Source organism: Anthonomus grandis, chromosome 6 (assembly GCF_022605725.1).
Source record: "Anthonomus grandis grandis chromosome 6, icAntGran1.3, whole genome shotgun sequence".
Classification (NCBI taxonomy): Eukaryota; Metazoa; Arthropoda; class Insecta; order Coleoptera; family Curculionidae; genus Anthonomus; species Anthonomus grandis.
In genome coordinates this window covers 2,357,617-2,372,475 of record NC_065551.1, presented here as the reverse complement: position 1 = coordinate 2,372,475, position 14,859 = coordinate 2,357,617, and the positions used below count along the sequence as shown (strand labels likewise).

At 39.5% G+C, this 14,859-nt stretch overlaps 2 protein-coding genes across 2 annotated transcripts in view; one reads left to right on the top strand and one right to left on the bottom strand.

Moving 5' to 3' along the window:
• LOC126737588 (exportin-6-A-like) overlaps nt 1–14,859 on the bottom strand; it is a 320,333-nt gene that overhangs the window by 159,677 nt on the left and 145,797 nt on the right. The window lies entirely within an intron of this gene.
• LOC126737554 (uncharacterized) lies at nt 1,968–2,756 on the top strand. The gene has a single exon (XM_050442482.1). It carries the CDS (start codon nt 1,968–1,970, stop codon nt 2,754–2,756), a length of 789 nt encoding a protein of 262 aa, XP_050298439.1.

The window sequence follows — 14,859 nt, the reverse complement described above, 5'->3', positions numbered from 1 at the left end:
ACTGATTTCAAATATTCCCAAATACAAGAAGTCTATGGGGTTTAAGTCTGGACTACGCGCAGGCCAAAGCAAAGGTCCTCCACGGCCAATCGAACTTTCGGGATATTGTTCGTTAAGGTAATTGCGTACCTGTCGAGAAAAATGCGCTGGCGCGCCATGGTATGGATAGAGGTCTTCTTTCTGAAGTACTTTACCAACACATGGTTTCTTACACCCGTAGCTGCCGCTATTCGCCTCGTACTTAACGCGGAATTTTCTGCTGAAATTTTTCTAGTCGGCTATAAATTCTTTGGAATAATTTATGGTTTGGTATATAATACCGGCGTCTTGCATGCCGTCCAAAAATGTCCAAAATGCTCCTCCCGACTTTATATGTAAAATTAAAAAAGGGACTTATTTTGATACTTTTCAAACAGATATACGGGACTGAAAAAAAGTTAGGGGTTCTAAAAGTAAAAACTAACGCAACGAGCGTCCTCTACGGAAAACACGGAAGCTGTATACGAAATTTTATATTTTCTTTTTAAAAGACTCGTATGTTTTAAATTTTATGTCAGTATGTCAATTGGTTCAGGACCTATGAGCCTAAGAAAACGATAAATCAAATAAAACTTTGACGCCCTGTATTTCAGTTACCATTAAAGTTAGGATAAGGCAAGTTGATCACATCATTTTGACGTAAGGAATCTACTGTTGTTCTATGTCCCATTACTTTCAGGACACTCTGTATATGATAATATTGACAAAAACCACTTTTCAAATACGTCACTTTTCATATCTTCATGATAGTCGGCACTTTTTTTAGAACGTTAAGACCGCCATCCAAAAATCCGGAGTTACTATCTATGTGGATAATAATGAGCCGACGGCCCTTACCGGAAGGAGATTTCAAGCCTGTCAAAAACCCGTCAAGAAATGCTTGCCGTGAACTTGTTACATTTAAGTTCGGCAATACTTTTAAGCAAGTGTGTCCTTCATTTAACGAAGTCTCGTCAGTATAATATATTTTACTCCCTCCATAAGCCTATGATCACGTATTTGTTTTAAAAATTTTCTTGACCACAACACACTATCATCTTTTTCGATTAAAAAGCTTTTCCGATTTCGCTTTAAATACAAAAAGTTGAAATCGCGTAATGTTCGCTTTAAAACTCCAAAAGATATTTTGGGTAAATAATCAACAGCATCTACTTTAGCCTTGATTTTCTTTAGGGTTGACACTTCATTTTGAAAAAATAAATTGTGCAATTTCCGGCGAAGTATATATTTTTATCCATCCTCTAGAACAAATGTCTTTCTACCTCTCGTTTGCTTTTTTTGCTTCTTGTCATTAACTTTAACTGATCGAAAAACTGTTCTAAAATACAATTTTGTTAAATTTGCGCACAAATCTGCTGCGTCTTGTGTTTTGTTATTAACATAGTCATTCTTACTTTATAGCAACACTCATATGTTATTGCACATCCTTACTTTATTACTATTTGCGCCCCGCTCTATAAGCTCTCGTCTCCTAGGGCAGAAATCAATACGATGACGTATGTTAACCCTAGCTGGTACCACATCTATGAAGCTGTGGCGAATATACATACTGTGAACATGCGCCCCAGATGCATGAAGCTTGGCAACGCCGGCGGGGATCGATCAGCTGTGAACTGTCAAGAATCGCCTCGGGACTCTATACACGATCCTCGAGACTCTCGACACAAAACACAGAATAATGAAAACCGCATGTAATTAAGTTCGTAAAAATGTGTTTATTTTGTAGTTTAGTTTTTGATTAAACGAAATTAAAGTAAACTGTGAGTGTGCCTTACTTGCTCTCCGCAACGGCCACATTGGTGACCCCGACGACAGTAAAAGTGCAAAGTGCCCGCTTAGGTTATGCGACCTCGTGCCTAAGTTTCTTTAGTGCTTTGACCGATTTTTCGCTTCGTTCACGGACCTAACATTCACGAAACAACGACATTATGCCTGACACAGATCAACCATTGTCATCTCAAGCCTCTGCTGTGCCCGTCCAAGCTGATGACTCGTCCATAATAGCCCGGGTAGGAATAAAAGCACCAGAATTCTGGCGTACAGAACCGGAACTGTGGTTTCTCCGATTAGAAGCACAGTTTCGACAAGCTAAAATAACCGCAGACAATTGCAAATTCGACCATACGGTGGCTAGTTTAAATAGCGAGGTTCTTTCTGAGGTGGCAGACCTTCTAAGAAATCCAACAACAGGTAGGGCCTATGAAGACCTGAAAGCACGTCTTCTCGATAGATACGGCATTGGCCCCGATGAAAGGATACACCGCTTAATGGAAATGACCTTGGGTGACCTTAAACCGACGCAGCTTATCCATAAAATGCAAGCTTTAGCTCTGGGAAGTATTAGTGCACAGGTGCTTAAAAACTTATGGTTGGATCGTCTACCACCACAAGTTCGAGGCGTCATATCCATACTTGATGGCGATATGGAGGAATTAGCCAAAAAGGCAGATAGTTACATGCGTAGCGTTAGCTTTCCCGTCATGCCGATCAGTGAAGGCCCCGCCCTAGACAGAACAGTGGCTGCGTTAAGCGACCAGGTGAGCGCTTTATCTAAGAAAGTAGCTGCCAATGAGCAAACGCAACAGGCGCAACAGGTTAAAGCCTCCAACAGCTCACCCACCCACAGCCTCTGTTATTATCATCAGAGATTTGGGGCTCTAGCAAAGAAGTGCAGACCGCCATGCACCTTTACAAAAAACGACCAAGGGGTGCAGTAGTGGCGACAACTGCAGCCCCTCATAGGCCACGTCGCCTGTTTATAACAGACAGCTCTCTCCAGCTCCAATTCCTGATCGATACAGGCGCAGACTTAAGTGTACTCCCTCGTAGGATGGGCTCAGCGACTCAACCCAGTTCCGTATGCCTTTATTCTGCCACCGGTTCTTGCATCCGAACCTACGGGCAGAAGCAGCTTACTTTAAACTTGGGACTCGGCAAACCAGTCACATGGACATTCGTCGTCGCTGATGTCACTACAGCTATCCTGGGAGCTGACTTCCTCTTCCATCATGGCATTACTGTGGACATGAAAAACAAGCGCCTTGTAAGTCCAGAGATTCCAAACATCATTTGTGTTTCTCGCCATGTTAACATGCCAGAAGTGGGACTGTCTACCGCGCATCCGTATAATCGCCCAGCTGGGGCTCTAGATGACCCTGAAAGAGTTCAGCATTACATCGAAACGCAAGGTGCGCCAGTTTTCTCGAAGTCACGCAGATTACCACCAGACCGATTGCAAGCTGCACGCGCTGAATTCAACGAGCTGATGGAAGCAGGCATTATCCGACCATCAAAGTCTTCATGGGCCAGTCCGCTCCATATGGTTCAAAAAGCTAACGGGCAATGGCGTGCTTGCGGAGATTTCCGCCGTCTGAACGCCATAACAAAACCAGATCGTTATCCAGTGCCGCACATCCAGGACTTTGCAAATCAGTTGCATGGTAAGCAATATTTCTCAACTATCGACCTTGTACGCGCTTTCTACCAGATCCCAGTCCGCCCGCAAGATGTGCAGAAAACAGCCGTAATAACACCCTTTGGCCTATACGAATTCCTCCAGATGCCATTTGGCTTGCGTAATGCAGCTCAGACTTTACAGAGGTACCTCGACCACCTCTTTCGAGAATGCTCGTATGTGTACGTGTATATTGACGACATTTTGGTTGCGTCGGAGACAGAAGCAGAGCACGAGCGACATCTAGCATCAGTACTTCGAATCTTAGAGGCTAACGGCCTCCTTATCAACAAGGACAAGTCAAAATTCCGGGTACGTGAAGCTAACTTTCTAGGCGTCACAATCTCTTCAAGCGGTGTTCGACCACTACAGGCTAAAGTCAGCGCCAGCCGTGACTTTCCACAGCCCACGTCTTATCGACAGCTGCGGCGTTTTATGGGCATGCTCAACTTTTAGAGGCGTTGGCTTCCAAACGCTGCAAACGAGCTCATGCCATTAACCCAGCTACTATCTAAGCAGAAAAAGAAGCAGCAGGAGCTGACTTTAACGCCAGAAGCAGCAGCCACCTTTACCAGAGTCAAAGAACTGTTGGCATCTTCTAGCCAGCTGGTTTTCCCAGCACCGAATTGTCAACTAAACATGTCAGTTGATGCCTCGGATTGTGCCATCGGTGGCGTCTTGCAACAGCTTAAAGGGGGGCACATGCAGCCTATTGCCTTCTTTTCACGGAAGCTTTCTGGAACTGAACGAAACTACAGCACCTATGACCGTGAGCTACTGGCCATATTCAGTGGTATTCATCATTTCCGCCATTTTTTGGAGGGCAGACAGTTTGTCATCTATACCGACCACAAACCTCTAACATATGCCTTTCAGCAGCGCCATGATAGACAGTCTCCACGACAAATCCGCCAACTAGAATTTATTGGTCAATTCTCGAGTGATATCCGTCATATCCAAGGTGCAGACAACATCGTTGCCGATTGCCTCTCGAGACCTGAAATAGACGCCATCATAGCGCCCATTACCATCGACTTTGACCGGTTGGCTGAAGCGCAAACTCAAGATGAGAGTTTGCAGCAGGTACTGAACGACCCAGCTAGCTCATTACACCTTCAACACATGATTCTACCGGACAGTCAGCAACCGCTTTATTGCTCAGCCCAGGATGGTCGTATACGAGTCTACGTGCCAGCTCCGTTCCAGAGGGATGTTTTCCTAAAATTCCACACCCAGTCCCACCCGGGGTATGCTGCTACATTGCGAATGATCTCTGAGCGCTTTGTATGGCGTAACATGAACCGCCAAGTGAAACAATGGTCCCGAGAATGCATCCAATGTCAGCGTGCTAAAATTGGACGCCATACCGTGACGCCTGTTGCACCGATAGGAATGCCTGATGACCGATTCGCTCATATACACATCGACATCGTAGGCCCCCTGCCGATAAACCAAAACTTTCGGTACCTTCTTACGATCATCGACCGATTTACCAGGTGGCCTGAAGCTATCCCTATTCAAGAGACAACAGCAGAAGTCGTGTCACAGAAGCTGCTTGAGGCATGGATTTCTCGCTTTGGGGTGCCAGCGACGATAACTACGGATCGAGGCAGACAATTTGAAAGCCAGTTGTTCCGCCAGCTTAATGCATTGCTTGGAGTGCAACACATTAAGACGACTGCTTACCACCCACAGTCAAATGGGTGTATCGAACGCTTTCACCGAACACTAAAAGCTGCCTTAATCGCCGCCGATGCAACATCATGGGTAGAAGCCCTTCCTTTGGTCATGCTGAGCCTTCGAAACACCTTTAAACCAGATATCAATTGCACAGCTTCAGAGTTGGTGTACGGTACTCCGGTTTGCCTCCCCGGACAGCTACTCGTCCCCGCTGCAGCGGCACCTGATGAACATAGCTTTGTCCAGCGACTTCGGCAGACCATGGGAGCATTGCGGCCAGTACCTACAAGTAACCACTCAAACCGCACAGCATATGTTCACCCAGACATGCAGAAGACGACTCATGTGTTCATCCGTACTGATAAAGTGAAGCCTCCGCTGACACCACCATATACCGGCCCTTTTAGAGTGTTGGAGCGTCATGACAAGTACTTGACAGTAGATGTTCGGAACCAACCACAACGAATTTCCATGGATCGACTCAAACCAGCTTATGTGCCACAGTCACATCAACTAGTAGAAGAACACTCATATGCCAACCGTTTGCTGTCCAATGCAATTCAACAGAATCGTTCGCAACCGCCGGGTCCCTCACTGGGGGGGAGCCCTGTGGCGAATATACATACTGTGAACATGCGCCCCAGATGCATGAAGCTTGGCAACGCCGGCGGGGATCGATCAGCTGTGAACTGTCAAGAATCGCCTCGGGACTCTATACACGATCCTCGAGACTCTCGACACAAAACACAGAATAATGAAAACCGCATGTAATTAAGTTCGTAAAAATGTGTTTATTTTGTAGTTTAGTTTTTGATTAAACGAAATTAAAGTAAACTGTGAGTGTGCCTTACTTGCTCTCCGCAACGGCCACAAAGCTATGGTGAAAATCGGAATCGTATGTCGGCCATCTTGCTTGGCAAAATTGACAGGGAGCTGACAGACAGTTGTTGACATTGACTGATAGAACATCATTTGTCATTGTCATACCATTTGAGTTTGTTTTTCATTTCAAAGAATGCAAGCATGGGTTGAGTTTGGTATTTGTTTTAAGGATGCTATTTTAAATTCATGACTTTTTTTCTAAAAAGTTCTCTTTCAATATTGGGAGTAATGTTTAAATTGATTTGCAGCAATCAATTCCAGGTTTCTGGTAAGAAAATTTGATTTTATTTATTACTATTATGTTTTTGTATTGTCAATCTTTAGTATTTAATAAAATCAAATTCAGTTGATTTCAATGAAGAAAATTCTCTTTTCAAGTATTTAATTTATAACTTTATTATCAATACATATTACAAAATGTCTGGCTTCTCATTTTCAATTCAACAATTAAAAATTTTCCTGAAAATTTCCTTGATGTAAGAGTATGTATATTTTAAATGGTTCTGAGAAACATAGTAATAAAAGATTTTTTAAATTTTCTTCAGTTCCCATTACAAGAAACACATGGAGAGCGATATGCAATGTAAATTTTATTAAGACTTTGAGCCATACAATTTCTTTGGAACAGTTCTCTTCACAAATTTTAATAATGCTGATACTGCTGGCTTTACACTACAATACATATTTATTTAAACATTTATTTTATCTTTTTTTTTACATGAATTATTTAGTAAATTGATTTATAAGGTTTGCACTGCCTATTTTTTTATTTTATTTCATGCTCGTATCATACCACTTCCTGTGTGCACTGAGACGAGACATAGGTATAGAGACTAAGGGCGTTTGTCCACCACCGCCGTCACCGAACCGTCAACGAGAACGAGATAATTTCGGGCCGATTTTAAATTAACGTGACGGCTAACGTCTGTCCACCGCAACCAATTTCGCGGGTTCAGTTTCAGCTCTGTAGCTGTCGTGGAAGTTGCGGTTTTTAAATAATAAAACAAACCAGGAGAATGGCTAGATTGAACCGACAACTTCTTCTTCTGCTTTTGTACGTTAGAAGGCGTAGGCGATGCAAAGCATTTTGGATTCATCCGCTTATTCGTGAACGGTACATCACTGGGGCGTTTTATGTACTTCATGAGAAATTGCGGCAGCATGATGAGAAATTCTTTAACTACTATAGAATGTCTACGACTACGTTTGATTATATCCTGTATCATATTAAAGATAGCATCACACTCCAAAACACAAACTATAGGGCATGCATACCATCAACTGAAAATGCTGGCTGTAACGCTGAGGTAGGTATCTAGTAGTACTGTACTGTATTCCGCCGCAATTACTACATAATACAAAAACCACATCACTATACAGGGTGGTTCAAAAGTAAGCGGCATTTCTTTCTGGGACGTAATCCTTGCATAAAAATAAGACAAAAAGTTCCTATTAAGATGGGTCCGCAAATGCTTCGTTTTTGAGATACAGGGTGTTGAAAGTGAAAAATGCCATATAAAGAAAAAACGGTATCATCTTTAGAACTTAAGGAAATGCAGATAAATTCATTATAATTTTTTACTCAAAAACCGTTTGTCGAACAGAAAAAAGTCACGAGATCATATTGTAGCGCGTAACTCGGTTCAAACCAATTTATTTCCAACCCGTGTGAGTCATACCTACTATCCAACCACAAAAAAATTACTAAGTCTAGACAAGCAAATTTTGTTTTAAAAGATTCAGAGATTTGATGGCCGCCAGCTTTTAGACAGTGGAGAAGGTAGTGGGAGAAATTTTAATAAGAGCGCCACTTGATTTAAATATTTTACACCAAACCCTGATATATTATGATGGTAATATAAGCCCCCCTTAATCAAGAAAATGATGACCTATATTTATGCTTGTACCTCGATCCTAAAAGCTAAAAATAATTTGGGAAAAACTCAAATAACAATCCATAGGTCCACCAGATTGATATAATCATCCAAGAATTTACATAGTCACTTCCATTTATATAGAAAAATTAAATTCCACTGAGATATTTAAATTTAGATAATTATTCGAAATGTAATACTGTAGTAATTTTAAGTAAATAAAAAAAATTGATAAAAGAATTAAGAGTTACTTGAGGTATGCTTAAGGCGAGGAATTAGTAAGAAGAAAAAACAAATCCGCACTGAACTACTGTTCAAGGGGAAAATCCAAAACGTGATCACGTGTTGTTTACAAGAAGTATATGTTTGGAGCCTAATTCACAATACCTCACTGGCCCTAAAATACCTTTTACAAACTCTAGTCAAGTCACATTAATCTAAATAAAACTTTTAAATGGTAAGGTTCGAATTTGAAAGTCTATTAATGGTATGTTGGTGCAATAAAACCTATTAACCAACAACCAACACTATGACTAAATATGTTATTTGTAGCAAATAGCCGATCCCTTACAAGGTGATCCAGGCTCAATGTCAAAATCAATTATGTCGATGCTCGACTCAAATGAAAACCCTCAGGTTAATGTTAATAGACTTAGCAAGAACCTCTTAACGTTTTTGTTTTACATAAAAGAAAATAAACCCATAAAATTCAAATTAGTAAATCAACCCCCAACCCTAAATCAAACCGTTCAATAAGAGAAAAATAAAATAAAATGTGCAAAAACTTGCGTGTCCTTTAATCTCTTGTGTATTTTGGCTAAGGTAGCTTAACTTGACAGCTCTGGAACCAGTCAGCTACAACCATGGTAACGACCACATGGGCAAGTCGATTTCAGGCAAGTTCCAATCCAAAATCGCAGAGCCACAGTACAATGCTCAGTCCAGGCTGTGTTGAGACTCACTTCAGCCGGTTGCCAACAGTGTTGGGATGACCAAAAGAAACCAGAGAATAGGAAGAGACCAGAGAATAGAGGAGAGAATGAGAAAAAGGAGAGGCCTCTAAAATAGAGGACAAAAAAAAATCAGTAAAATAAACGCAATCAATTCTATGGCAATTACCAACATGTTGCTACATACCTAAGGTGGTGAGCGAGGCCTAGACTCTCGTTTTGTGGTTAGAAAATTTCAAAATCCCATAAATGGTGTGGGAGCAGCCGACCAAATCCAAAAACATCAGGTCAGTCCGAAATCCTCTCGGCTACAACTTCCCACTAGACGTTCATCAAATTAAACCCCAAAACTTGGGAGGAATATTTTTCCATTCAACCGAATTCCCGGTAAGATGAACTTAAATTTTCCTTAAAACCACAAAATGTCGACTGTTCTTTCTAATAACGGGATGGCTACAGGCTGGACAAGGAACTGACAACTCACCAGACAGTGACAGGTAACACTGGCAGTGAACTTGTCACTCTCTCTCTCTTCGACACGATCTAACCCTGCCTCTTGGTGCAAACTACGCGGAGCCTCACTCTATCAAAATAGAAATTCCGCAATACCACAGCAAAATGATACTGCCTGGATACTAAAACATGGAAAACTAACAAAATTTTCCCAACGGGGCTACGAAATTCCAATTTTCCTCTTACGTCGCTCTGCCTGATTTATGACGCTCCGTCATCCGCCAAATGGAAATCAAACTTTAATGGGAAACAGCAACGCTGCCAAACCTCCACAACAACAAGTGTGTCAATAGTCATTACTGTCAATCACAGTGACTGTTAATCGGCTAGTAGGGCTAGAAGCCAGATGCCAAGGCACGTCCATCCACTAAAACCCAACTTGAAGAATTGAAGGGAAATATAGCAAGCAAAACTGGGGAGGCCAATTTCAAATCAATTAGGATACCTTACCCAACATGATTCCGCTATAGAAGAAAGTATTTGTAAGTTTTCCTACACTAACGGATCACCATCTAAAAGAGGTCGAGTAGAGTCTTATTTACTCCACTCATAGCGCAATCTGTGGCACAACAGCACTCTCTAGAAGTCCCTCCATACCCCAGACATATACCGGCCTCATAGAAACTCTTGACAAACAAATCAAAGGTCAGAAAGTTCCCAACACCAGGTACATGAATAGGGACTAAGGAAACATAATACGACTAACTCCACAGAGGTGTGCTGACAGGATAGGGTAGGTAAATACATTCCTAAAAATAATCAAACCCTAAGCTTAAGCTAAGGCTAAGCCTAAAAAAAAAATAAATTGCATTACTATCAAACCCCAAATTCCATTTATAAAACTGTAAATTACACAACCCTTTCAAGCCGATACCAAAAACCATAAACTTTTGCCCGAATTTATATGAAATCCCATGTTACATGCTTAGGGCAAAATCTGCATGTAACAATATTTATTAGAACTAAACTGGAGATTACAGAAATAATTTTTATTTTGGAAAAAATTATTGGCAATTTTTTTTAGTCCAATTGAAATATGGAATTTTTCACTCAACACCCTACAGACAACAATGTTAGAAACGAAGCATTTGCGGACCCATGGTAAAAGGAACTTTGTGTCTCATTTTTATGCAAGAATAATGTCCCCGAAAGGATACCGCTTACTTTTAAATCACTCTATATAGTAAAGCTTGGTATAATGATTGGCTGAAGAAACGCCAAATTGCGAAACGTCAAATCTAAAATATGCCTTCTAGTTGCGGTGGTATAGTTAGTAAGCAAAAGCTTTGTGTATTTTCATATACTTGCTTTAATATTAGTGTACCTATGTAGTAAGACAGGTAGTCATCTATAAATATTAATTAAGTGATTATCTCGTTATGTGGTAGAAAAATCTTGGGAAAGTAATTCGGTGAAAGATTGCACAACAACGTTAGCATCTTCCTGGGATGAATACTGGTGGGGTTACTTGCTGGAATGAAAACTTCGAGGTTTCTTGCTGGGGTGAAGTGAGTTGGATGACTTGCGGGGGTAAAAACTGCTGAGTATCTTGCTGAGGTGAAAAAGCTTGGAGGTCACCAATATTTGTAGAAGCGATAGTATTTGACGAAGACGAAAGCCTACGGTTTTTAAATTTGCGAAGTAGTTGCATAACTTCAATTCTAAATTCAAACTTATCATCTTCGTTCAATTGATGCACGGTCGTCGTCAATTAATTCGGACTCCACGGGTTTTGCCTGTATTTAGTCTTTTTGTTCCCCTTCGATTTGTGGATGTAAATGTACTGGATGATGAAGGTATTGATTGGTCTAGGTTACTCTTGAGTAGATGTGTGGTGTTACAATCTTGAGTAGAAAATGAAGGTTATCACTGTAAATGTATTTCTTTTTGGCGGCTTGTCTTGACTTAGTTTTCAGCGATTTTATAAAGCTGTGTGGAATGTTACTCCATTTGCTCATCACAGCACTTGCGGAAACAAAATTTAACAATCATTTTTTATTACAGATACCTGGCTAGTGGAAATACATTCACCGATATGGCCTACACCTACCAACTAGGTATCAAGACAATAAGCATAATAGTGACTCAAGTATGTGACCAAATATGGATTATTTTAAGTGGTGAATACTTAGCAACTCCCACTACTGAGCGGTGGTTATTAATAGCAGAAAGATTTAAACAAAAACCTAATTGCCCAAACTGCATCAGTTCTGTCGATGGAAAGCATATTCGAATTGAAAATTTCCCTAAATCTGGCACAATGAACTTTAATTATAAAGGATATTGTTCAATTATACTTCTAGCAGTAGTTGATTCCGAAGTGATGAAGCTTTTCAGCTCACCGAACATTTATTACGTCCTTTTGGCGGTAACCATCTAGACGTAAAAAAACGGATATATAACTATCGACATTGTCGTGCACGAAGATACGTTCAATGTGCATTCGGCATAATGGCCAACAAATGGCGAATATTTCATCGTTCTTTAAATGTGGGAAAAAAACTTTGTAAATCCATAGTTAAGGCATGCGTCGTGTTACATAATATTGTTCGTGAAAAAGATGGGTGCCGAACTGAGGATATGTTTATGTCTATCGTGCACGGTGGGTTGACCAATTTACCTAGGGCAGGAAATATACAGCACGGTGGGCGTACCGCAAATGACATAAGAAATACCTTTTCTGAATATTTTGTTAGCCCAGAAGGCTCTTTGCCTTGGCAGATGAATAAGATCTAAACTTGTAGCATAAATAATAAAACTAACTTGTACTTACTATTTTCGTCTTTGGTTTTCGGATCCATACTTTCAAAGTTCGGCTCTTAAAAAACGCACACATCGTGCCATACATTCTTTCGCATAATTTTATCTTTTGACACATCCTTGGATTTATCCCACAAGCATTCTTTACTTTCTAAAACTTCTATTAAAGAATAAATGTCGTATTTAAATTTTTTGGCCATTTTTAAACGATTGTTTTATGGTATGCTAGACTAAATGACAAATAAAACAATACCAGGTGGAACGGTACGGTATGACTGAAGTATATGGACAAGATCACACATGATTTGTATTGCTGGCACATCGGCCCGTCAAAATCTCGGTCCCCGTTTTAGCGGTCGCGCCGAACTACTCGAAATTTCGAAAGGTGTTAATATTGCTCATAATAACGATAGTGTCTCTGGTTATATAAATTATTATATAAAGTATATATAATTATTATAATAAATTATTATATTATATTATATAAAGTATCTGGTAATATAAATAATATCAAATGCTTTAAATGTGGAAAACTAGGCTACCGAAAAATATCTTGTTCAGAGCGAGGTGTAAAACGTGAATGGGATATAGAGTGGCATTTCATTACCCCATACGTACACCAATGGTCAAGCTGAACGCTACATGAGTTTCATTGCAAATTTATTGCGTGTTCAAGCAAACATTTCATCTCAATGGAGCGCACTTGTTTCGCGTATTCAGCTGATTATCAATTCTACTGTTCATAAAACCACAAAAAGGACACCTCTTCAAACGTTATTTGGATGTTTCAAACGTTATTTCTGGCGGATATCTTCACTTGTTAGATTTTAAGCATTGGTGTTTCAGCATGTTATATATATGTGTATTTTGAAATAAAGCGCTCTTAAGAACACTTGATTATGAGACTGTTTTCTGTTGTCTAGAACATGGATCAAACTAACACTGATGTTGACACGAGCACATCCAGTACTAGTAGTCAGGATGAAACCGAGCATTAAAAAAAAAAAGGGAAAAACATTGGGCCGAGAGCGTCCCAGTGTCAGGCTGGTCGTGTTAGCGTCAAGCGATATTTTTGTTAATAATCTTATAGTTCTATGTTATTATTTAATTTATTATCATATTGAGATAAATATACAAGCTTATTATTATATTAATAATACTATGGGCAACGCGATGCGATGCCACTGTCTAAAAAATGCAAGTCCAGGTAGTGATTCTAAGCAATGCGATGCGTTGGTAAAAATAAAAAGAAATATTTACCAGCGATCAGTAGAGAAAGACTACGTGCCTTGTTTGAAACGGTTGTTGTGCGTCTCCTGTAAAATTAATATTTTTCTCCAACAATTACCAAATTTAGTAGAAACGTCACCGCCGATAATTGGTTTAGTTCAATAAAGATTGTAAGAGAACTTAGAAGCAGATGACTTACTTATATAGGGACAATAAAAAAGTATAAACGTGAGCTGCCTCTTGAACTTCTTCCACACAGATCTCGACCAGTGAAGTCATCTCTTTATGGGTTTACAGATGATATGAGTCTTCTATCATATGTGCCAAAAACATCAAAGTCCGTTTAATTACTATCTTCTATGCACCACGGAATAGCAACAGATGAAGCTACAGGCAAGCCAGAAATTATTATTTTTTACGATTCTACGAAAGGAGGAGCGCCAACTATTCTTCTAGCCGTCGAACTAGGCGTTGCGCTATGGCTGTGTTTTTTGCAATACTAAATATAAGTAATGTAAATACATATATACTATATAAAAGTTTTAGCGATACACCAACTAAGGCAGGCCTAGATTTCCTTAAATTATTTGCCAAATCATTAAGGCATCACATATGAAAGCAAGATTAACTGGAAATTTCTTACAAGGAGCTACACATGACAATTAGTAGAATAACAGGAAAAAATCACACCGTCGAAATCGAAGATGCAGACGATATTCTCGAAAAGCGAGGAACATGCTACTTTTGCGACTGAAAACTTAAAAGAATAACTAAGTATGTGTTGTTAGTGTAAAAAATCCATTTGTTTAATATGCAGTAAAAAAAATCTGCAACGAGTTTGTCAAAAAATAATAAGATATCACAATATATTCCTTTCGGTTTATTCCTTTGCATTTATTCTATTAAATTATTTGTTTTTTTGTTCGTTTTTCGCTGAATAATATTTTTATTTTTAATGTTATACAGCTTACATGTAGATAATAAATATTTTTCTATTCTGTAAAATGAGTTTAATTTAAAATAATAAATATCACTCAAAAAAATTGTCAGTGTAAATAAGATTGAATTTTGTTTACGTAACAAAGTACAGATATACCAGTCAAGGGTTAATGAGTGTTACGGAATTTACCCAAATAAATGAAGTTATTAAATAATTCTGAGGAGTTCGACTAAATCCACGTTACAACATGACAAAATATTTTCTGCACATAAATGGGGATTTCGAGTGCGAATACTTTCATATACAGTTTTTATCATTGCATGTTCGTGCAAAGTTTTTTTCACTTTTTTTGGAGGAGGTTCACGACTAATCGAACCTTCTCCCTGTTCCATTAAATTACAAATTAATATTTAAATTACATAAAAAACATACACAAAACAAACTGGAATAATCTATCTTAAAATTCAACAAAAACTCCGCAAGCACGACTACATAATAAATCTTGGCACGACAACGTTAATGATCTAAAAGAAATCG

Bases quoted from the DNA above. Each gene is read 5' to 3' on its own strand.
- LOC126737554 (XM_050442482.1), top strand. From the start codon at position 1,968: ATGCCTGACACAGATCAACCATTGTCATCTCAAGCCTCTGCTGTGCCC.